Raw genomic sequence first — 22,493 nt, forward strand, 5'->3', positions numbered from 1 at the left:
TAAACCAATGAGTCAGTCGGGGTATGAGTGTAATGGTATTCTATGTGCTATTCTTACTCTTGCAACCTTTCTGTTTGAAATTTCCAAATAAAGCTTTTAAAAATTGAAAACCATTGTTCCTATGACAGCCCCAGCCTGTATAAATGTGTGGTGACATAGCAAAGGGGGAGCACGGTGGAGGGCGACGCCCCCGCCCGGCCTATGCGAAGGATGCCCTAGCACGGGGTTTGGAGGACCGGCGAGGCCACCGACCAACCTCCTACCCCTGCTCCCTTGAGGTCAGCCCTGGAGCTGGTCCCACACCAACAAACAGGCTTGCGGCAGAAAAGTTCCATAAAAAGGGATTTATTGCCGAACTTCAAGAAAGGCGCTTCATAAGCAGAAGACATGGAATGCCACCCTCCTTCCGGAGGCAGGCAAGGCAGCCCCTGCCTATTTCCCATCCTCCCTCCCTGGAAGCTGGCTCCCCCTTTGGGGCCCAGGCTGCCCAGGTCTGGGGACCCTACAGGAGCCAATGGCATTAGGCCACTAAGGTTGCCCCAGAGCTACTCCCTCAGCCTGGTCACTTATCAAAGGGGAAATGGAGGCTCTTGTCCCTGAAAGCAGGTGATGGGCTGAAGCCCAGCAGCCCTCACAGGAGGGCTGTTCCCCAAAGCAAGACCACAGGGGCCACATGGCTGTGGGTACTTGATGGTGTTCTTGCTCTCACACTGGAGAGAGATGGACAGGCAGAATGTGGCCGGGAAGCCTAGTTTTTCCAAAGAGTGTGGTTTGGGGAGATCCATGGGGGCTCATGAGCCACGGCATTGCTGCTCACACCCATGCCTGCCCAGTACAGGCTACAGAGTGGACCTCTATCGGCCCCTCCTGACCCCTGGCTACTACCCTCAAAAACAGGTAGAAGTACAGTAAAGAAGGCATCGGCCTGCACTGGCAGGCCTCAGCGGGCACTACTGGTGGCAGGGGGTAGGCGGTGGGCAGAAAGGCCAGAGCACATGGCTGTGGCCCTCCCTCTCCTCTCTTTCAGTAAACAAAAGTGCACATGCAGAACCCCCTGAGCAAGCCTGTCAGGAGCTGCTCCCGCTCCCACAAGCCCCAGGGAGAGTGGCTGCAGCCCTCAGGGCCTCTGCACCTACAGGCTCTGCCCTCAGTCCAGCTGCTACAGCAGGATGGAGAGCAGATGTGCTCCTGGAGCCAGGGAGGGGCTCGGGAGAGGCCCAGGGTGCTGGCCCGGGCCAGGAGAAAATGCTCCTTCCACTAGCAGCTCAGGAAGCGCAGCCCATCCGGGGCCTGAGCCAGAGGGGTGAGCGGAGGTGGGGAGAGGATGTGGTTTCAGGCCCAACATACCCCTCAGCGTAAGAATAAATGACTGGGATATTGGACCTGTTTGGTTGTGGAGGAACCACAGAGACCCAGATATAAATCCCATCTGGGGAGGCACAGAAGTTGGGGCAGCTTCTCTCCTGAAGGCTGATTTACAATGAATCGCAGACAGGATTTTCTGACGCTGACGTCGGGCCATTCTGAAGTTCACCTGTAGAGGAATGCGTGGGCTGGACACAAGCTGGTCCAGAGGCAGGGACTAGACTAGGAGACCTTTCAGGTTCCTCCTCCACCCTGGAGTCCTCCTGCCACACTCACCAGGGAAGGCCTGCAGAACAGGAAGGCCCAGAGAGGGGCCACACAGCAAATGGCTTTCGCACACCTGCCTCTGAGCTGCCTTCAGGGGCTTTCAGCTGAGGGATGAACCTACAGCCTGGACCCAAGGCCTCAGCAGCTACTGGGACTAGGCGGGCAGGAGGGTTGGTTACGACTTGAAGCTGCCTTTGCCAGGAGGCTGTCTGCCTGGGAGTATCTGGACATAGAGGCTGTGGGGGGCTCAGCTGTGCTCTATTCAGAAGTCAGGAATGTAAACTACGGGGGGTGAGAAGCAGAGATGATGCCACTCCCAGAGCCCCGAGTGCTGTGCCAAAGCCCTGGGGCAGATCAGAACAACCATGCCAGCACAGAGGTCCTGAGTGTGTGCTCCCAGCCCGAGCCAGGGCCCGGAGGCCAGGCCAGTTAGCCAGGCAGTGGCCCTGGGTGACACCTGCACCGCTGGCCAAGGCCAGGCAGGAAGGATACCAGGAGCCTCTGCAGGTCCCGGCCAAACACTGACACGTCCGATGGCCCTTCAACAGCCTGAGCAGAAGCACATTTCTTGGCAGGGCTGGGCTCGATGAACCAGGCCAGCCGGGAGGGACCGTGCCCCGGCCCGGCAGGCCCTAGGGCGCACTTCTCCTGTAGAGGGTCACCAGCTCCTTCCGCTTTTCCCGCAGCCCCGGTGCTTCCTGGCTTAGGTCTCCCAGATCTCGGATTTCCTGCAGGACCTGGGTGGCCTGCCTCAGCTGCTCCACAGCCTCGCTGAGCAGTGTCTCGGCATTCACCGGGGCCGGCTCACTGGCCAGCATCTTGTTCAACAGTTTCTCCGTCTGTTCTGAGGCCACCTGTACCTCCAGCTGGGCCCGGTACAGCCGCTGCTGTGGACGCCGGGGGCCTTCCCCAAGCAGGTCCCCCATGGAGGAGCGGCGGGGTTGGCTCTGAGGTGGCAGTTCCCAGGGGAACGCTGTGGAAGCGGTTTTGTTCTCGGGGGGAATTCCCGGAGTGCCAGCAGCCTGGGATGGCTCCACAGGCTCAGGACTGTCGTCCACGCCGTTCACTGAGACCTGTGCTGAGCCTGGGGCAGAGGTCTCAGAGGCCCCGGGACTCCGGGCTGGCCCGGAAGCCTCCACCCCAATCATGGAGGCTCTCAGTTTCTCCGATAGGATCTTGGGTGGGGGTGTAGGGGGCCTCCCACCCTCCTTGGTGGAAGCCTCGGAAGTCTCCGAACAGGGCACCTGGGGTGGTTCCGCACTCTCAGGCACAGGGGGCTCCTCGGGGCTGGAGTTGTCCCAGCTCACCTTCAGTTTTTCAGGCAGGACCCTGGGGAGCTGCTCAGAGGAACTGTCCTCCCCCACTGCAGTCTCTGAATCTTCTTGGCTCTCAGGCTGTGCCTCAGAGCTGGCTGAGACAGGGGTGGGGGCTCTCTCCCCCACAGGGGTCTCCCCTCTGTCACCAAGGGCGGTCACCTCGGGAGCTGGGGAAGGCTTGGCAGGAGGCATGAGGGGCCGGAGGGCCTCCCGGGGCTGGGCTGCGTTGACGTCATTGCCGGGGGTAAGCACTGGCGGCCTGCTGTCCAGAGCATCGAGGTCCAGGCGAGAAAGTCCATCAGAAGCTGCGCTGGCTACCTGGTGGGGGCAGCATATGGACATCATCATGGATGACTGGCCTTTGGGTCTGATGTGCCTGCCCACAAGGGCTCTAAAGCCCTCCCATCCAGGCTGCCCAGGTCCCCAGGCCCCGCTCCACACCCTCTGATGAATCCTCTGCTCTCTCACTTGCAGAATTCCCTGTGTCAGAATCACAGGCCAGAGGTCAGAGCCAGGCTGCCCTCTCGGTGCCCCAGCCGGCTTCTTCCAGCCAAGGAAAGAGGCCGCTCTTTTAGTAGCCGTTGTCCTGGCCTGGGCAGCCGGGCACATGGTTCCAGCCCTGTTTCTGACCCTTCCTGGCTGTGTGGCCTTGAGAGGGTTCCCTCTCTGCACCCACCCACCCAGTAGGCGTCAGGACCAGGACTCAGTATAAGTCTCCAGCATGGTGTGCGCTCACTCACTTCTGCTTCCCCTCCCTGGAGACCTCTGTCCAGGCTGCCAGCCCCACACCCAGCCCTCTGGCCCAGATCTCTCCAGCCCTCGCCTGCCCAGCTGCTCAGCAGCTTGTGCCCACTCTCCTCACATGGTCAGATGTGGCCCCAGGCACAGGCAGCCCTAGACCACAGCTGACTGCCAGAGGGGAACAGCTGCACCAAGCAGACAGCTGCCACCAACTTGGCCCCAGGGCTCCGCAGAAACACCCCGCAGCCACACCTGGTCCTGGGGACCTTCCCAGGGAGCCCCAGAGGCCCGAGAGCAGGGCTGGGCAGCAGGCCCCTCCCTGGTCCCTCAGGTGGTGGGGTCCTGGCGGGGACCCTCACTCCCCTTTACATGCACACAGGTGAACTGGCGACACACACGTTCAGTCACTGGGATGAGAGTCCCTCCCTGAACTGGCTGGCCCTCCCCGCACCTCCTAGATCTCCCCCCTCAGGTATGCCTTGCCCCCCTGGTTACTTCAGTCCTTCCCTCTGCGGCTTTCCCCTCGGCTGACAGACATGAACAGGCTGCCTCACCTCAAAGCAAACTCTCTGACGACCTTGGACCCTTCCCTTCCCCCTCTGTCTTCCTCTGGTCTCCCACTCCAGCACCCTTAGCTCTGCACCCCATGACAGTCCCAAGCTGACCCCCCTGAGAGAATATGCTGTAAGCATTACCACCTGCCTGTCCCTCACCCTGCCCTTGTGACTTGTGGCTGCCAACCTGGCTGAAGACCTAGGGGCCCCATGCCCTTCTCCCCCTGGAGGTGTCACTTGCCTCCTGGCCTCCTCTTCCTTGGCTCTTTACTGCCCCTCAGTCCCCAAATGTGGCATGTGCTGAGGTTCTTTCCTGACCTCCAAGGTCTCTACCACCCCACCATCCACCCCATCAGCAACAATGATCTGAAAAGGGCTCCTCGGTCACCCCTCCTTTTGCCCTTATCTTCTCCCAAATTCCCTGTGCCCAGGGCCTCTAAACTGCCCAGCCTCCAGGCGTGGAGGCTCCTCTGACAACCCTCCTTCTCTGTCTAGGGCACCTCCCCCAGCCTGCAGTCGATCACAAGCCGGGCGGACTCTTGCTTCCCAGTCTCTCTCCCACTGGCCCCTCCCTTTTCAACCCCTCTGGGCGCCTGGAGCCCCCACTGCTCCTCTTCCTCCTGGTCCCCTACCTTTCCTTCCCTCCATCCAAACCCTTGCTACCCTGGGCCTCAAACTGACGTCTGGAACACACCCTCCCACCATCCTGTCCTCAGTTCCGGCATTCAAGGTCTTCCCAATTTCCTCCCCCGACCCCACCTTCCCTGAAAGATCTCCCAAAGGGACTTGGCACACTTTGCACTCTCCTGCCTCCTGCCTCAGCTCACACCATTCCCTCCACCGGCACCTCCCTCGCACCACATCTGCCAATTGAAACCCTCCCCGTCCTTCAAGGGCTGCTCAAAGCCAGGGGGTCCTCTGTGCAAAAACTAGACACAGCTCTGCTTGCATGTCTTTCTCCAGCTGGGAGCTGAGCTCTGAGAGGCACAGACCACTTCGGGTCTGTCTCCCTCAGGCACCAACTCTGGCTGAGGCCGGTGTGTGGACTCACGGCGAAGTAGGCACACCTACACGCTGAGCACGGCTAACACATGTGCCTGCACTCAGACCCCGCACACGGCTCAGGAAGCCCCAGCGCCAGGCGTCCTCAGGAAAAAGGGGGGCCAAGCCTGGCTGCCATCCTAAGGAGCGGGGTCCCGGGCTCAGCTGACCTCCCATCGGTCCAAGCTGGGGGCAAAGTCTTACCTCCTTCAGGTGGATTCTCGTAGGTGGACGGCGCTGCTGGCCCCCACGCACTCGGTTCCGGGTCACATGCTCCAGCGCACAGCTCTTGTCCACCTTTATCTGGGAAGGAGAAGGAACCAGGTCAGTCCCCACCAAGCCTTGGGGAGAGAAGGAAATGCCCAGGTGTTAACTCAAAGTCAGGTCTGTACCCACATCCTCACTCACTCACAGGGTCAGAGCCGCATCGCTGCCTCTCTTTGAAGCATCTCCCCATGTCTGACCTCTGCTCTCCGTTTCTGCACTGCCTTTGTCATCTCGCTGCAGGCCGGGGCTCTCCCCCTCTCTGTAGCTGCCCTCTCTGGGCTCAGTCTTCCTGCCCCAATACGGGCTCTCAGCCCTTGCCCCTCGGTCTACTGCAGATATGTAAGTGGCCCCGAGGCTGCTTTTGGGCTTAGCTGGGGACGGCGAGGAGTTAGCTCATGATACCCTGGTATCTGATCCAGAACAGGCCTTGCCCTGGCCCCAGCTCCTCCCCCAGGACCTTTGGGTCAGAGCATCTAGAGGCAGCATCTCCTCTCTGAGGGTAAGGAAAAGGGTGAGGACTGGCCCAGGAAGACACAGAGTAAGATTCACACAGGAAATCTAGACTCTGAACCCGGAGCAGCCTGTCCCTTTGATGGGTGGTGGGGTTCGGGGGGTGGGGGGTGCTGAGACTGTCCAGCCCCCAGATCAGGCTCAGGGCTCAGGCCACCTGGGGTCCAACTGTCTCTGTTCCTCAGAGGAGGAGCTGACCCCACTCCACCCAGATGTGGGCTGAGGCCCAGTCCATGCTCCCATCGCCCGCCCCACAAAAGGGGAATATTTTCCCGGCTAGTGAAGCACCGAGCATGCCAGTCACACTGAGACATGAACTAGGAGCCGAGCCCCAAGTCAGGGGCTTGGGAAAATTTTCCCCCCTCGGGTCTCAGACTTCTGCAATCCCAGGGCCAGCCAGGCAGCCTCCAGGACCATTTTAGCCCAAATAGCTACAAACCCACGATGTCAAAGATGACCCTCCCTAGGAGATCTGGTCTCAGGGGACACCTTGCCTGTCCCAAGCCTGGCTGTGGTCACTGTGGCCACCGTCACCACTACAGCACAGGGGGTGGGTGGTCGCTGCAGGCAGATAGGGAGGCCCAGGGCTAGAGCCAGCCTGGCTTCCACTTCATGGCCAAACTGAAAAGTGAGCTTTCTGGCTTTCAGCTCACCCCCCAAACCTCTCTGGCTAGGCCCACCTGCTGTTGGGCTACAAGCCTTTAAATTCTACCCCACTACTTACCCATGTTTTCATTTTAACAAGTAACTTAATTTCCTTACACCTCAGTTTCTTCATCTGTAAAGTGGGATTGCCACCACCTACTTTGAGGGGTGTTGTGAGGATTAAATGAGGTAACAATAGCATGGCCCAGTTTGTAGCAGCGACATAATCAAGGGGTCATCTGAGCTGAGGCTGGGCAGGGTCCCTGAGCTCACACAGGGGGAAGGGGACACAGAGCTGTCTGTCCACAGGACTTCATCGCACCTCATCGAAAGCCTTGTTCTTGCCTCGGCTGATCCCTTCATTGAGGGCTTTGATCCAGGATTCCTTCTCCTCCCCATTGGGTGCTTGGAACTTGATGTTGCTGACCTGCAGGGGGCATGGGTGGGGTAGATGGCAGATGTTAAACCTGGCTCACATTGGGGTCTGAAGGAAGCTCCCATCCCAAATCCAAGGTGGGCCGTGCACAGCTGGCTGGGAGCAAACCACAACGACCTCACCCTGGGGCTTCAGGGGAAGGGGGTGGACAGGTCCAGCCGAGCAAGGGCTCTCCCCCTGGTGCAGCTGTCAGACTTAGATTGGAGTCAGCCTTGCCCTGGGGAGGGAGCTCAGGTCTGGCCCCCGCCAGCTGCTGACCGATGGGCTTGTTTTCTCTGAAGTAGGAGTAGTCCCAGTCTCCTGGGACTGAGGTGACAGAGGTGACAAGCATGAGGGTGTCCATGGAGAAGGCCCACTGGAACCAGAATCACCTTCAGCTCCCCAGTGGGCCCCACAGCAGTCCTGGCCACAAATAACAAAGTCCCAGGGTCTCCTTTCTGGCCTTGAATCATAGACGGTAAGAAAGGGCACTGGGGTCCTTCCCAACCTCCTCATTCTACAGATGGGGAAACAGAGGCTCACCAGATGGGATGGGATTTGACCACAGTGGCCTAAAGTAATCCCATGACTCCTGACTCCAGACACTATGCCACGCACCCCACAGGGCCCTCTCCATCTTGGGCAGGAGCTCCAAGCTCCTATATTAGAATCAGAGGGCAGCTCAGAGAGCCCCCTGCCCGCCGCCTGCCAGGCCCCAAGGCCAGACAGAAAATGATGGAAGGAGCGAGGCCATGCAAACTGAGAGGCTGCTTTGCATGGTGGACACAGCAGTGGGGTCTCTGAACTAGACAAACCACCACTTACAGCTGGCTGACCTTGAGCCTCAGCTTCCTCGTCTGTAAAAGGAGACCACCACCCTGACCTGCCTATGGCGCTGTGAGGGCCACTGACATGTGAAGTGTTAAATCTGGAGTTGGGCATAGAGTGCTCAGTAGTAGAAATTATCACCATGGCCTTCCTTCTGGACAAAACATCCCCAGTTTTCTCACCTGGAAAAAATGCTGAGGGAATTCAACCTGACTCAAGCCAGGGCCCGGCACAAGGTAGGTACTCAGTAAATAGTTACTGAATGAATGAGCCAATAAACGAATGAACTAGCTCAAGGTTCCTTCCCTTACCCCATTTTTGGGCCACTGCCCACTCTCTGACCTCAAGATGCCCTACTTCTTTGTTGGGCGGGTCGCCAGCCTGCCCATCCCCCTCTCCCCCGCCCCCTGGTGTTAGCGCCTTCCTTCCCACCACCCTCCCAGTTATGTAACACCCAAGTCCCCCTGGCCCCTCAGCATCCTCATTATATAACTTCCTCCTGGCTGCCTCCCACTTCTCTTCATACCAGGCCCTGGGTCCCACCCGCCTCCCCATGCCAGGCACGGCCAAATGCTCATTTGCATGACCAGGGTAAATTCGATCCTGGCAGCAGATCTGCAGTTAAGTCAGAAACCCTAGGGCACCTTGGCAACTGCCTCTTAGCCCAGCCATCAGGGCTGCTGGGAGCTCAGGGAGGAACAGCATTGCATCCAGGCTCTGCGAGGGCCCACCCAACCCTGGGATGGGGCTGTGAAAAGGTGGACCAGGGCCAGTGCCTCTGAGCCAGCTGCTGTTCCTGCTCGCAGGCCCTGATTGGTGGGCCCCTGCCTGGTGCAGAACTTAACATCCCAGAGAGCTTGGGAGGCATGTACTTGAATACAGCAGTAAATGCAGCAAGAGTGGGGCGAAAAAGACCACTGGCCTGGGAGTCGAGATCAGAGTTCTGGTCTCACCAACCTGCAATGGCACCCTGCACAAGTCTTTTCACTTGGGGCCTCAATGGGACAAGTGCAGAACCACTGAACCCAACCCAAACTGTGGCCTTCCTGTTGGCCAGCCCCCTGAGGCAGGCTGCGGGGAGGAGGGTGTAGGCCAAAGGGCCACCCCAGGAGAAGGAATACAAGGTGAAACGGGATCCAGCCCCACCCTCGGGAACCCTGTGATTCTGCTGAATGAGCCAGGCATCCCACAGGGTGATCAGAACAGGGATAAGCAGAATACCAAGGAGCTGCTCCTCCTGCCCCACCCCCACCCCCATGTCCTGAAGAGCCACAGGCTACACAGGTTTCCACCCAAGTTCTCCAGCCAAGAAGCCCCAGGAGAAAGGACCTTAGGAGCTAACAAGTCTGGCCACAGCATAGACCCACGCTGGCCTGGGAAGGCGGAGGAGGCGGGGACACGGGACAAAATGGCAGAGGGGCAGAAAGTGGGAGGGCAGGGGAGGGGAGGGGAGGCAGGAAAAGCAAAGGGCCAAGCTGGCTGGGACCAGCAGGCAGCAAGGCCCGGCAGGGCCACCCCGCTTCCTGGCAGCGTCTGCCTGTGACCTCATGGCAGGGGCATGGGGATGGGGAGACGGGGGAGAGGGGCATGCAAGACACTGGAGTCTTTGTTTATTTGATTAGAAGGAAAAACAGGCGGCCTCAGGACCAGACAGCCGGGGTCATGTGACCTCCCAGCCAGAGGGCAGCGTCACTGAGGATGGGGAACACCCAGGGCGATAGGAAAGGAGGGTGAGGGGATGCGGGGGATGTGGTACTCTGGGTGGTCCCCCGTGTGCCCTCTGGAGAGCTCTCACTCTCTGTGTGAGCTCCTGGGGTGGCGAGGGTCAGGAGGCCCTTGAGTTGGAAGCAGGGTGTACTGTCCTCCCACTGCTCTGCAGCCCCCACCCGTTGCTCCATAGCGCACTCCCTACTGATCACCCTGTTCCCTGAGTCACCCTGAGCCAACCTGAACTCTGAAGAATTGGAAAATGGAAGGGAGGTGTTGGCCGAAGCAGGTGAGAAGGCAGATACACAAACAGGCTTCTCCGAAGGTGATGTCCCACCCTGCACTGGGCCTGGCCCACCTATCCCACCACCAGCCGATCCTCAGAACAGGAGAAAGGAGGGGCCCAGGACTGGCAGAGGACAGAAGCCGGTCCCCTCCACTCCACGTCCACATACGCTCACTAAGAGACACCCAAAGACCCAAACAGACCTGGCCAGGTGAACACAGAGGTGCCCCCACGTGCACTGTACACACAGGTGCAGACCTTCACGCATAATGAACTCCAAGTCTCTCAAAACACACATACACAAATACAGTGCCCACCAGAGAGAAAGCAGGCCTCCCCAGCAGGATAGGGGCTCCTGGCCCGAGAGACCAAAATATGGTTCTCCTCTTCTCACAGAGCCCTAAGTAGCAGATGCCACGTGAAACCTGGGCCCAGCCCCGTGAACCCTCATGACACTATAAACCTGCCCCCGGCCCCCGTGGGCACACCCCCAATCCCAGTCAGAGCCCTGCCTACGTTGCTTCTTTGCCCTCACCCAGGCAGAGCAGGGCCAAGGATTAGTGAGTAGAACAGCATGGCCTCCAAGGCCCAGAGCCACCCAGGACTGGGCTCCTGGCCTGAAAGCTGGGGAAGAAACAGAATGGCCTCCAGCAGGCCCAGACCAGACCCGCTCCCCAACCCCCCGCATCGGTGACTCAGCCCCCACTCTGGGAGGCTCCACATGACGTGCAGAGGTCTGGAGAGGCGTGACCCAGTGCAGAGGGGGAGATCTGGCCAGAGTTACTGTACACGCCAACCTCAATCTGACTCCCTCCTGACATGTGTGAAACTACGCCAGCGTCACTCACCCGGACTGCCTGCCAGAGACATGTGGTGAAAACAGCAACCTCATCTGTACACACAGCATGTCCCGGGGGAGAACCTCTCGGGCAGGAGGCTTTCTCCAGCATTAGCCAGAGGAACGTGCAAGGGAGGGCAGCTGGGAGGCTGCATGTCTCCACGGCCTGAGTCCAGGATAGAGGGCCCACCCAGGAAGCCTGGGATAAAGGGGAGGCCACTCCTTCCCCTCTGGCCCAGACTGTGTCAGAGGTCTGGTGGGATGAAGCCCTCATCCTCAGCTTTCCTGCCTCAGCCCTGGGCCTCCTGTGTCCAGGGTGTGGGAGAAAGCCAAGTGCCCCACCTCCCAAAGGCTACTTTCCAACCGCAGCCTGGGAGGAGGCCCCGAGGCCTGGAAGGGAAGAGGGGAGCAGAGCTCTCAGCAGAGCTCTACACGCATCTCCTATCAACCAGGGGCGGGGAAGACTCCAAGACAAACTCGAAACTCGCAAAAGGTCCCACCTGTGGCAGCCCCAGATCTGAGCCTCAGGCACACGCCACAGAGAATGCTTGGGCTGCATCCCGGGGCCCAGCCTGTCTTAGAAAGCCTCCAGGGATGATCTTCCCAAGCAGACCCCAGCCTGGAGGAGGGTCAGGCCCGGCAGGCACAGCCCTACCTTGTTCCCTGGGGATCGCAGCAGGATAAATCGGTGTTTCCGCTTGAGGAGGGCACGCAGGTCCTGGCACTTCTCATAGCTGCCCAGCTCCACTGTCTCCACACACTTCTGCTCGTCCTGTGGAGGGACAGAGGGGACATGAAATGGTGAGAGCAGGACACACCCAGACTCTCAGACACCCAGGTCCCGCCTCGGACCCCGGTTCCAACCAATGAGGACATCACTTGGACAGAGGGGGACCCCAGCCTGCCAATCAATCACCAAGATGAGATATTCAGTCCCCGGCATTCAGTCTGTGCTGGCTGGAGGGACACGCTCAAGGCTCACAATGCACGTGAGAGATGGGGCTCACCATCCGGAGATGGGGAACAGGGCTGACTCGAATGTTCCTAAGGCAGTTGGAGGAAACCCGGGAAGCTGGAGAGGCTTAGAAAGGGTGCCTGGGGGTCCGCGCAGGCCCAGAGACCAGGCAGAGATGTGCGGAAAGTTAGCCTGGAAGAGGGAGCAAGCTGTCACAAAATGAAAAAAGAAAAGAAAAAGGCTTTCCAGGCAGAGCCACAGAGGGAAGCGTGAACAAGGCATGCTTGGGGCGACATCCCTGCCTTCACCACAGTGACCTGACTTGATTCTCTACTGGCATCTTCCTCTGCTGACCCTGGGCTCGGGGAGAGGCCACTCTCCACGGCCTGCTCAATGGAGAGCACAATGGCTCCTTTAAGAGCCCCCCACCCCAGGCTGTCATCCTGAGGCCCCATCAATAGAAGGGCCAGTGGCCAGGACAGCGGTCAGCCTCCTCTAGGCCACTCCTGGACACCAGCGAGACTCCCTTCTTGCCCACCAGGCCTGGCACCTGAGTGTTTTCTCCACCAGGTGCCTCTCAGCAAGCTGCCGGGGCAAGCTCCTCCCTCAATGGTGATCAGTTGGTTGCTATTCCAGAAGCCTTAGCTGGAGCAACTTCCTGGATGTGGCACAGTCTCACCCTGGAGACTCCAGGGAAAGAGAAACAGGCCCTGGATCAGCGGGGGTAGGAACTGGCCGAGTGAAGCTGCTATTGGACGTCACACAGAGCCAGCAAAAGCACCCACCCAGGACCTCTCAGTGCTCTGCAGTTTGGGGGGGAATATCTGGGAAGCGGTGATTCAAATATCTGCAGAGGAAATGGCCTCATTTCCCTCCATGAATCTGCCTATACTGTTTCCCAGGGTTCCACATCCACAGATTCCACCAACCTCGAATCAGAAACATTTGTGGGGGGAAAGTTACGTTGCTGCCAACATGTTCTATGTAGTTAGGCCTACCATGGTTGCTTCCTGACTGAACATGCACAGACAGTTCTTTATAGCCATTATACCCTAAACAACTAATTACATAGTATTTACATTGCATTGGGTATTATAAGTAGCTAGAGATCATTTAAAGTATATGACAGGATGTGTGTAGGTTATATGCAAATACTATTCCATCTTATATAAAGGACTTGAGCACCCATGGATTTTGGTATCCACGAGGGTCCTGGAACCAATCCCTTGCCTCATTTTATAGAGGAAGAGAATTCGGTTTGGAGGTGAACTGATTTGCCCTAGGAGCACAGACCCAAACATAAGCGGCCAGAGCCAAACTCAACCCCACACCCTCTGACTCCAGGCCAGAGCTCTTCCCAGCACAGCGCTCTCCTCCCTGCCAGGGGCAGAGGCAGGCATGGGCAGTGCCTTAGCAACAGGTTGCTCTGCACCAGTGGTCCTCCAAGTGTGGTAGCTGGTCCAGCAGCAGCAGCACAACCTGAGAACTTGTTAGAAATGCAAATTCTCTGGCTCCATTCCTAATGAATCATCATCTTAGGGGAAATCTGAGTTTTAACAGCCCTCCAGCTGATTCTAATATATACAAAAATTTGAGAACCTCTGTTCTCAACCTTGGTGGCACTGGGACCTTTAAAAATCCCAGTGCCACCCGCCTGGCGTGGCTCAGTGGTTGAGCATCGACCTATGCACCAGGAGGTCATGGTTCAATTCCTGGTCAGGGCACATGCCCGGGTTGCAGGCTCGATCCCCAGTATGGGGTGTGCAGGAGGCAGCCGATCAATGATTCTTTCTCATCACTGATGTTTCTATCTCCCTCTCTCTCTCCCTTCCTCTCTGAAATCAATTAAAAAATTTTTTAAATCCCAATCTCCAGCCCTGGCCAGGTGGTTCGGTTGATTGGAGCATCATCCTATACACCAAAAAAGGTCGCAGGTTTCCCAGTTAGGGCACATGCCTGGGTTGTGGGTTTGATCCCCGGTCAGGGCACGTACAAGAGGCAACCAATTGGTGTTTTTCTCTCACATCAATATTTTCTCTCTCTCAAATCAATGGGAACAATATCCACAGGTAAGGATTTAAAAAAAAAAAATCCCAATGCCCAGGCAACATCCCAGATCAATTACATCAGGATCCCTGGGGGGTGGCGCCCAGACATGAAACTTTTTCAAAGCAGATGACTGTACAGCTAACGTGGATAACCACTGATGTACCCTCCCTTCAGCCCCTGAGGGAAAGGGGAACATATGGCCAGGCAGCTTGATATTCCCCATCCAGATTCAATCAGGTGTCTTTCCCATTTTTGCCTCTGCACATCTCTTTCCAACCCCTAGTCCCTAATCCCTTCCACATTTCTCCACGCAACACAGGGGTAGCACAATCCACCTGGTCCAGGCAGCTCCACTGCCCACCCCTTGGTGCTCCCTTGCTCCTTTGAGGTCCCCCATCCACAAAGCACCTGCCAGGTGTAGGCAGGGACATTCTGCTGGGCCATCACTCTCTACCCTATGCTGCCTATGTCTGCTCTCCTTTCTGTTCTCCCTATAATGCCCTGCCCCACAAAGGAGCAGCTCAAGAGCAACATACATAGGACCAGTTGCTGGACTGAATGCCTGACTCAGAGTGAGACCCCAGGAAGTCCTCACCTACTGAGCATCCAGAGGAAGGGGGCTGCCTGGAAAAGGACCCTCAGCTGCAGAAGGTGCAGGTCACCTGCCCCATGTGCACATGCTTCCCCCAGCTGGACAACAACTGACCCAGACACAAAGGTGGCTCATCTCCACACCCAGCTCCCCATGGCTGTCTGTCCTGGGTCTCCTCTCCACCCGAATCGCTGAATCATCTGGCCCTTCTGCAGCTCAGAAAAACAGATAACCCAGCAGGCGCTGGGCGGGGGCAGCATTTTTGGAATGTCAACCTCACTGACAGCAAAGAGACAGCCAAGAGCCATTCGCATTAGCCTAGTTCCTTACATCAAGAAAGAGGAATTGAACTAATAAGCATTTCTCAATTCCCACTCCTGGGCCAAGCTCCCCACCCCTGAGAGGGCGAAGTTCCTGAAGCTTCAATTGAGGTTTTTAATAGTGATTATTTTAAAAGGGTGATTTAGGTTTTTCATGTTTAGGGGATGCAAGATCCTTCCTGCTTCCCAGCTGTGGCCAGATGTGGAGGGGCAGCCCAGGACAAGCCTGGCAGTGCCTGACAGGCTGGCAGCTGGGGACCTGTCACTCAACTCTTAGGCAGCTGGGACTGGAGAAAGCTTGACAACACCCTTTATTTATAAAAACATCCCCCTGCTGCCACCACAGCGCATCCTCATTTGGTGAGAGCAGCGGTACAGACCATCTGGGGGGCTGTCTGAACGACTCATCCAGCTGCTTCTCTGACACCCCAGCTCCATGGGCCTGGGCCTTGGGAAGGACAGGCAAAGTGCTCCTCAAGGGTAGCTCCTTTAATCACGGAGATCTGGGCGCCCAATCTTTCTTGGCCTGGGACAATTATGGATTTGCCAAGATACCCCGAGGCACGCTGAGAGGCTGAGGAGGAACAGGCAGGATGCCCTTCCTGCCGCCAGGCCGTTCTCCCCGTGTGTTCCATCTGGGGGAGGCATACAGTGATAGCCCATGCTCAGTGGATGGGCCCTCTAGAGCCCCACCCCCAGGACACACACATCATAAGTAAAAGACCTTTCCTCCCCAGGTTGTCACCAAGAGGTTTTTCAACTCTTAACCCCAATTTTAGCATCCTTGTTGTCCAGGTTCCAAGCCTGCTGAAATGAGACAGGGCGCAAGCCTGCAGTGGGAAAATGTGAGGACTGTGAGAGGCACAAAGACAGCAGAAGTAGCAAAGTAGCAACTGGTAGCTCGATGTTAAAGGAGAAAGAAAAGATGAAAAGTACAGTCTGATTATAAGTGACTCCGAGCCACAAGGAAAGACTCAATTTAGGCTGGCGCCTTCTTCTGAAGAAGGCAGAGAATATTCAATATACTTTAGAGAACGTCCACCCGAAATAGGTTGTAGAGTTTATTTGCTGGCATCAGTGAGTGGAAAGAGCACTGGATTTGGTTCTAGACCTGGCCCCTTTATTCACTGAGAGGCTGAGCAGTCATTTGGCCACCCCGGCCCCAGGATCCATCTCTGTAGACCAGGGGTGGGCAAACTTTTTGACTCGAGGGCCACAATGGGTTCTTAAGCTGGACCGGAGGGCCGGAACAAAAGCATGGATGGAGTGTTTGTGTGAACTAATATAAATTCAAAGTAAACATCATTACATAAAAGGGTACGGTCTTTTTTTTTAGTTTTATTCATTTCAAACGGGCCGGATCCGGCCCGCGGGCCGTAGTTTGCCAATGGCTGCTGTAGACGATGACATGATGACTGCACTCATGGGACTGTCGAGAGTGTCATACGAGAGCTCTAAACACACATGAGCGATAAGTATTATTTCCATTATCATTGATAAATGGAGCAAGCTTTAGTTTTCTGGAACATTCACATATGTGGAACCTACCCCAGGGCCAGGAAGTTGCAGTGTAGGCATGCCCCTGAGAAGACACACTCATCCTTATGCACATACACTTCCAACAGCCCCTCATCCAGGAGCCCTAGACTAGCATCTGGAGCTACTGTCCCGTGCCTCGGAGACCCCGAGAAGATCAGGTGCTCGTCCAGGGTTGCACAGCATGGCAAACACGGAACAGATCTTCCAGGCCCGGTTCTGGGTTCCCCCTGCTGCCCTCACTTTGTCCCCTGCCCCAGCACCCCAACCTCGGGGCCAGGCAGGTGCTCACCTCATTCTCGTAGACCAGTAGCTGGGCCTGGCAGAGGAGCAGATAGCGGTCTTTCCAGAGCCCTAGGAAGCCCCCGCTGCTCTTCTTGATCCAGCCAGCCTTGTCCGCCGTCCGTGCTCGCTGGGGCTTCTCGCCCGCCTCCTTCACACCCTGGAAGACAGCACCAGACATACCATGAGGGTTGCCACATGGGGGCACACAGTCCACAGGCCAAACTAGGGACATGTCCCTCTGCTGGGTACCTACTGGTATCTTCCCATGGGAGCTTCCCCACAACCCCCAAGGCAAATATTCTTAACCCAGCCTTAGAAATAACAGTAATAACAGCAGCAACAATATTAGCAGCAGCCACCTTGTACTGAGCCACCATTTTCACGCACTGTCTCATCTAGTCCATACAGCTACCCTCCAAGGCAGTGCACCGTTATCTACATGTCACAGCAAACTCAGAGGGGTAACGTGCCAGAGTCACGCAGCTGGAAGGACAGAGCCAGAACTCACAATTCTGCCTCCCAGGCGTTCATTCAACCAGCCAACAAATGCCGTCCTGAGCACCCGCAATGTCACGGATGCTGGAGCTGGCAGAGAGGAATGAAAATAATCGATCTCTGCCCTCAGAGAGCCGGCAATTTAGGGAAGGAGGAGCTGAACAAATACACACTAGACATAAACACAACAAGTGTGAAATGCTACGAAGGAAACAGTGAAGGGGTTGGCAGGTGAGAGAGGACAGTGCAGGCCTCCCACAGGAGAGGACATGCGAGCAGAATCAGAAGGATGAGAGGAGGAAGCAGGCAGAATGGTAATCTGCCTCCTGCCCCTGCCCTTCTAAAGAGCACCCTTGGAAGCCTCCTGCTTCCGCCCCAAAACAGGAGGCTTCTCTGCGCTCCTCCCCACCGAGTCCAGGACTTTGGGGCAGCCACCCCATCTGGTGAGGGCTCCAAGGGATTTGCCTTGGACCAGAGTCCTTCTCTAAGACATGGCAGCCACCCTGGGGCCTCCAGGCCAGCCACTGACATCTTGTGCCCCTCAACCACCTGCTTGGTTAGCTGGGTGCCAGGTGTATGCCTACCAGGTGGGGTCAGATTCATCTCCGGTCCCCAGCACTCAGCACTGTTCCTTTACACATAACAGGTGCTCAAGAAATATCTGAGAAATGAAAATAAAAATACATGCCACTTGCTAACCACTTTGCTTCAGCGACTGGTCTGCACAGTAGTGAGTGTGAAGGGGAGGGTGGAGGGGAGGGGGTCAAGAGCGTGTCAGAATCTAGAGGGTGCTAGAAGGAAATTAGCACTAATTTTTGACTACTTTGTAATTTACATAAAGCTCAAAAAAGTGGCCCCAGTTAAAAGCAGACCTCTCCCCAGGGGATACCCTGTGGCCACAGCTGCCTTTGGAAGGACAAGCCCAGGCAGATGGAAGTGTGGTGAGTTGCCAGGGGCTGGGTAGGGCACGGCCTCCCTGCTTTCTAACCTGGTTCTCACTGTGCCCCCACCCCTCTGAACTACAGCTGGGGATCTGAGCTTTGAAGCCCAAGTCACACAGACCAGAGGCAAGTCACTTGGTCTCTCGAAGCCTCCGTTTTATCTGTGAAATGGAGATAGATATAAATGCAGAAATGGCAAAGATTATCGTTCCATGAGGGCAGTGACTTTTGTTTTGTTTACTGCTATATCCTCCGTGCCTAGACAATGTCTGGGACACAGCAGTGCTCAATCAATATTTGCTGCTGGATAAAGACATGGCATACAAAGCAGTGCCTAGGAGACCTAAGGTTAGCAAAAGGTAGTTGTTATTGTTGTTATTGTTGTCCCTGCCACTCCCTCTGCCTCCCAGGGACCTCTCTCCCTGGGCCTGGTTCAGAATCTAGAACTAGGCCCTTTCTGGGCCTAGCTACTGGGCATTAATGCCCCTGGAGCTCCTTGGAATGTGAGGTACACCTCAGGGTCTCTCCCTAACTTTTGGATGACAAGAAAAATGGGGAAGTTGGATGGTCCCAAATGGTCTTCCCGGAAGGACGAATGAGGAAGTGGAAGGCTTGCCTGCAGGTCAGTATGAGCCACCCGGACCAGAGAGAGGACTTCAGGGCCCTTTACAAGAAGAGGGAGGCTCTTGTATCCTATCACCCACCCAACTCCCCTCCCGCCCTCCCCAGAGACCCTGTGTTCAGCCCCATGGGCTGTGGGACCCTTAGGGGCCTCATCCCCCTAAGGCTGGAAGGGATGAAGTGGGAAGCAGGAAACCCCACCCCCACATTTCAATCAGCAACTGCAGCATTGTTAGTTAGCTCCTTCCTAGGCCTGTGGGCTCAGGCTACCGGTCTCTCAAACCAGGCAGTAGGGCCAGTGGGATATGAAGCTACTGCCTGGATGTCCCACCGCTAAGCTCCAAGCTCCCCTCCTGCTTTTCAGGGCCCACCACCGCCCCTTTTAAGCCCTTCCACTTGTTACCTCCCCTGCCTGCCTCACCTACTGACACTGAAAACTTCCTGCCAGCTGGGAGCTCCCAGGGAGCAAAACTAGAGACTTGTGCCTTGACCACAGTCCTCTCTGGTTGTAGCAGAGCAGTGCCCAGCGAACGCCATGGCTGGATTAAGTAGAGAAGCCAGTCCAGGGCCTAAGGGATGGGTGGGGCCAGGATGAGGCAAGAAGGCACTTTGGGATTGAGGGGAGTGACAAGTGAGGGGCTGGAGGCCTGAATCAAAGCCCAGGGAAGGGTCTCCTTATGAGGAATCAGCCACCGACACACCAACAGCTTCCCCACCTGCCACCCTTCACCCAACTCCTCTCCCTGCCCCTCAGACATTCATTCCCCCACCAGGGGCCTGGCTATGCCCCAACAAGTTTTCATAAGTAGCCCCTCCCCTTGGCAGGGCTCACAGGGAGGTTTTATCTGGCTCAGCCCAGTTTCTCAGCCTCCTCTCCTCTTGTTGACCAGCTGACCACTGCGCTTCCTGTTTCGCTCCCTCCTCTCCCATCGCTCCTCACTCAGGCCCTCCTCTGCCCACGGTGGGCAGCTTCTGAGGCACCCCTAGGCACCAGCGTGGCTCCCCTTTGCCTGAGGTGGGAAGGTCTCTGTGTCATTCATTAAAAAGAAAAAGATGCCAGGTCACCCTGACCCTGTGCACAGGAGGGAGCGGGTGGAAAGCCACAACAATGGCCGTAACGGAGAGAAAACTTGTTGACCCCTCACATCACTGGGAACTTGCGATGATGATCTCTGCTCTTTGACTAAACCCAGTGATGCTCTGATCAAACTCTGCTAAGAAGCCACCAGGTCAGAGCCCCGCGAGGAACTTCCAATCTGACAGGGGCAACACAGACCCTGCTAGAGGCCCTGTTGGGAGGGACATAGCACCTACCTGCAGGGATACCTCAGTCCTCGCTCTCTAATAGGTCAAGGAAGGGCTTGAGGTTGGTTTAGGAAGCCCTTGCAGAAGGCAGGGTTTTGATAGGCCTGTGAAGAGGGAAGGAGACACACACCTTGGCCTAGAGAAGGAAAGATACAAAGGGTATCAACGACCCTACAGTCTCAGCTCCTTCGCTATAGAATGAGAAAGTACAGCCTGGAAAGGGCCAGAGGTTAGCCCGAGGTAACAAAACCAGTCCTGGGACTGGACACTGCCCTGCCTCTCTCTAGATGGGAAAGGGCAACTGAGCAGTCAGGAGGCCACACCAGGAAAAGGCATGACTAAGAGGACAAGGGTAGAACCCCAGGGCAGAGCGGAAAGCCGAGCCCAGGGTTTTCAGCCTTGCACCAGTGTCAGGAACACTTCACATCGATATTTGCACTTTTCAAAGCTTCTGCACGTATCGCTGCATGTCTGGATCTCCCACCTCTCATTTTACAAATGTGGAAGTGAGGCCCTGGGAACACAAGTGGACAGATGTCGAGTGCCCAGACCTGCACTTCACCAAGCCTCAGCCTGACGGAGGAGGTCACTGAGGCTGCGGGGCCTTGGCACCCGGGTGGCTGGGACATGGGGAGGAAGCTCAAAGCTGGGGAGGGGCTGAAAGCAGCCATGTGGGAGTGAGATGATGAGGCCAGCCTGTGATCATGAAGCAGCAAGTGACTATGGTCTAAGAGGAGTTTTAGAGAAACAAAGGTGGGACACTGGGGTCTAAGGAAACAAGAGTAAGTGACTAGGAGAAGAAATGAGAAGAAAAGAATTAGGGATGCCAAAGGGGAGGTAGGGGATAGGGAGCCCCTGGCTGTGTGGGGGAGAGGTAAGCAAGACCTTAGTTAACCCAGCTGTTTGGGGAGCTTTTGGTGCTGTCAGTAAGTGGCAAAGTTGGAAACTCAGAGCCAGAGGGAGTGCAGGGCTGGGCTGGCCAGGAGACAAACCGTGGCCCAGGAGGCCCCGAGATAACTTCCCTTAATTGGGGGCCAGAGCAGATCAGAAGATGGAGTAATCCTGTCTCACATCCTCTGGGAGAAGAGGTGGGGCCGCAGCCAGACTACCCAGCCCTCACAACAGGGGCCTGGGGCCGGGGCGGGCAGCCCTACCTCTGTAAGCAAGAAACGAAAGCAAATCACAGTGAAGTGACTTGGCCCCCTACTTCCACCCGCTCTAAGAGCAGGTGCCACAATCAGTGGATCTGGGGAGGAGGCCCGCAGGCCCAATATTTTATAGAAGAGGAAACACAGGCCGAGAGGGGAAGTGACTTATCTGCCACCCCATAGGAACGAAGGGCCTGGCCTGGAGGGAACCCTGACACTCCAGCCGCCCCTGGGCAGGGGCAGAAAGGACATGGGCACTGATGGGGACACAGGCAGCCTGGTTCACTCAGGCGGGGCTCCCCGGGTGGCCAGGGTGGCCTCCCCCACCCACCCAGGCACAGACATACACCCTTCCCCTTGGCTGAGAGGGTCAGAAGCTGACAGACACACACACACACACACACACACACACACACACACACACACACCCCCAGAGGACAAGAAGCAAGTCCTCTAGACTCAGCAGGCCCCTCCTCGAATTTATTCATTCCACAAGCACACATTAAATGCTTGCAGTGTGTTTGCAAGTAAAGGGCAAGAGTCACAGAGTGCTCGACCCCTCCCCAGACCAAGTGGGTCCTGAGGGGGAAGAGAGGCTCACAGGGGCACTGCTGGTCCAGCTGCCCAGCTCCTTCCGGGAACTAGCCCTCCCGGGGTGTGGGGGAGGCAGGGGCTAGGACCAGCCCCTATTGGGCCAACTCTAGGGTAGGTGAGCGGGTAGGGTAAAGGGGACACATGGGGCTTATACTGGGGAGAAAACAAGCAACTTCTCCAGTCCTCGGGCCACCAGAGAGGGGCACAACCTCAAGATTCCTTCAGACAGGCACCCCAGGACCCACAGACCCTCCCAACACACACACACACACACACACACACGCACACACACACAAACACACACACACACACCACAATCCACACAGTCTGCCCCTCATGATCCGACCTGGCTGGCAGCGAGAGTCAGCGGTGACCAGCGCTCGAGCCCAGCACCCCAGGCCGCTTCAGCAGAGCCTCAGTCTCCCCGTCAATCCAATGGGAACAATAACGTGCCCCCAGTGGGTGCGCGCAGCCAAAGAGACAGTGAAGGAGGATGGGTCGCTGAAGCCGGACGCGATCGCTCCCGCCGCCCCTGCCCGGCTCTGCCCGCTGGGGGTGGGGAGGGTGCCGGCGTCCCGAGACGGCGGGAGAGGGGCTGGAGCAGGGCCTGAGCCCGGGACCCCCACCGCCGTGAGCGGCTCGAGACCCCCGCCCAGGCCCCCGCCCGGCCGGCCCTCACCTCCTCCTCCATGGCGAGTCCGCGGGGTCCCCCGATCGGCCGCTGCGCGCTCACTCCCAGCGCCGCGCGGGCCCCGCCACCTCCATCCGCGCCGGCCGGGCGGCGGCTCGCAGCGCTCTGTCCCGCCGGCCGCCCGGGGCCCAAGAAACTTCGGGGGGGCGGGGCCGGGGGCGGGGAGAGGCTTCCGGGGGCC

The 22,493-nt window shown here is 57.2% G+C and overlaps 1 protein-coding gene across 1 annotated transcript; it reads right to left on the reverse strand.

Annotated features, from left to right (window-relative positions):
* Positions 1–329: 329 nt before the first annotated feature.
* On the reverse strand, positions 330–22,418 carry PLEKHO2 (pleckstrin homology domain containing O2). The gene is made up of 6 exons (XM_070420942.1): positions 22,301–22,418; positions 16,525–16,674; positions 11,436–11,552; positions 7,029–7,133; positions 5,489–5,587; positions 330–3,266 (listed from the first exon to the last, which is right to left on the reverse strand). Exons 1-6 carry the CDS (start codon positions 22,310–22,312, stop codon positions 2,265–2,267), a joined length of 1,485 nt encoding a protein of 494 aa, XP_070277043.1. The 5' UTR covers positions 22,313–22,418; the 3' UTR covers positions 330–2,264.
* Positions 22,419–22,493: the final 75 nt, after the last annotated feature.

This window comes from Myotis yumanensis, unplaced genomic scaffold (genome assembly GCF_028538775.1).
Source record: "Myotis yumanensis isolate MYYU_CA2020_CCGP unplaced genomic scaffold, mMyoYum1.0.hap1 SCAF_1, whole genome shotgun sequence".
Taxonomy (NCBI): domain Eukaryota; kingdom Metazoa; phylum Chordata; class Mammalia; order Chiroptera; family Vespertilionidae; genus Myotis; species Myotis yumanensis.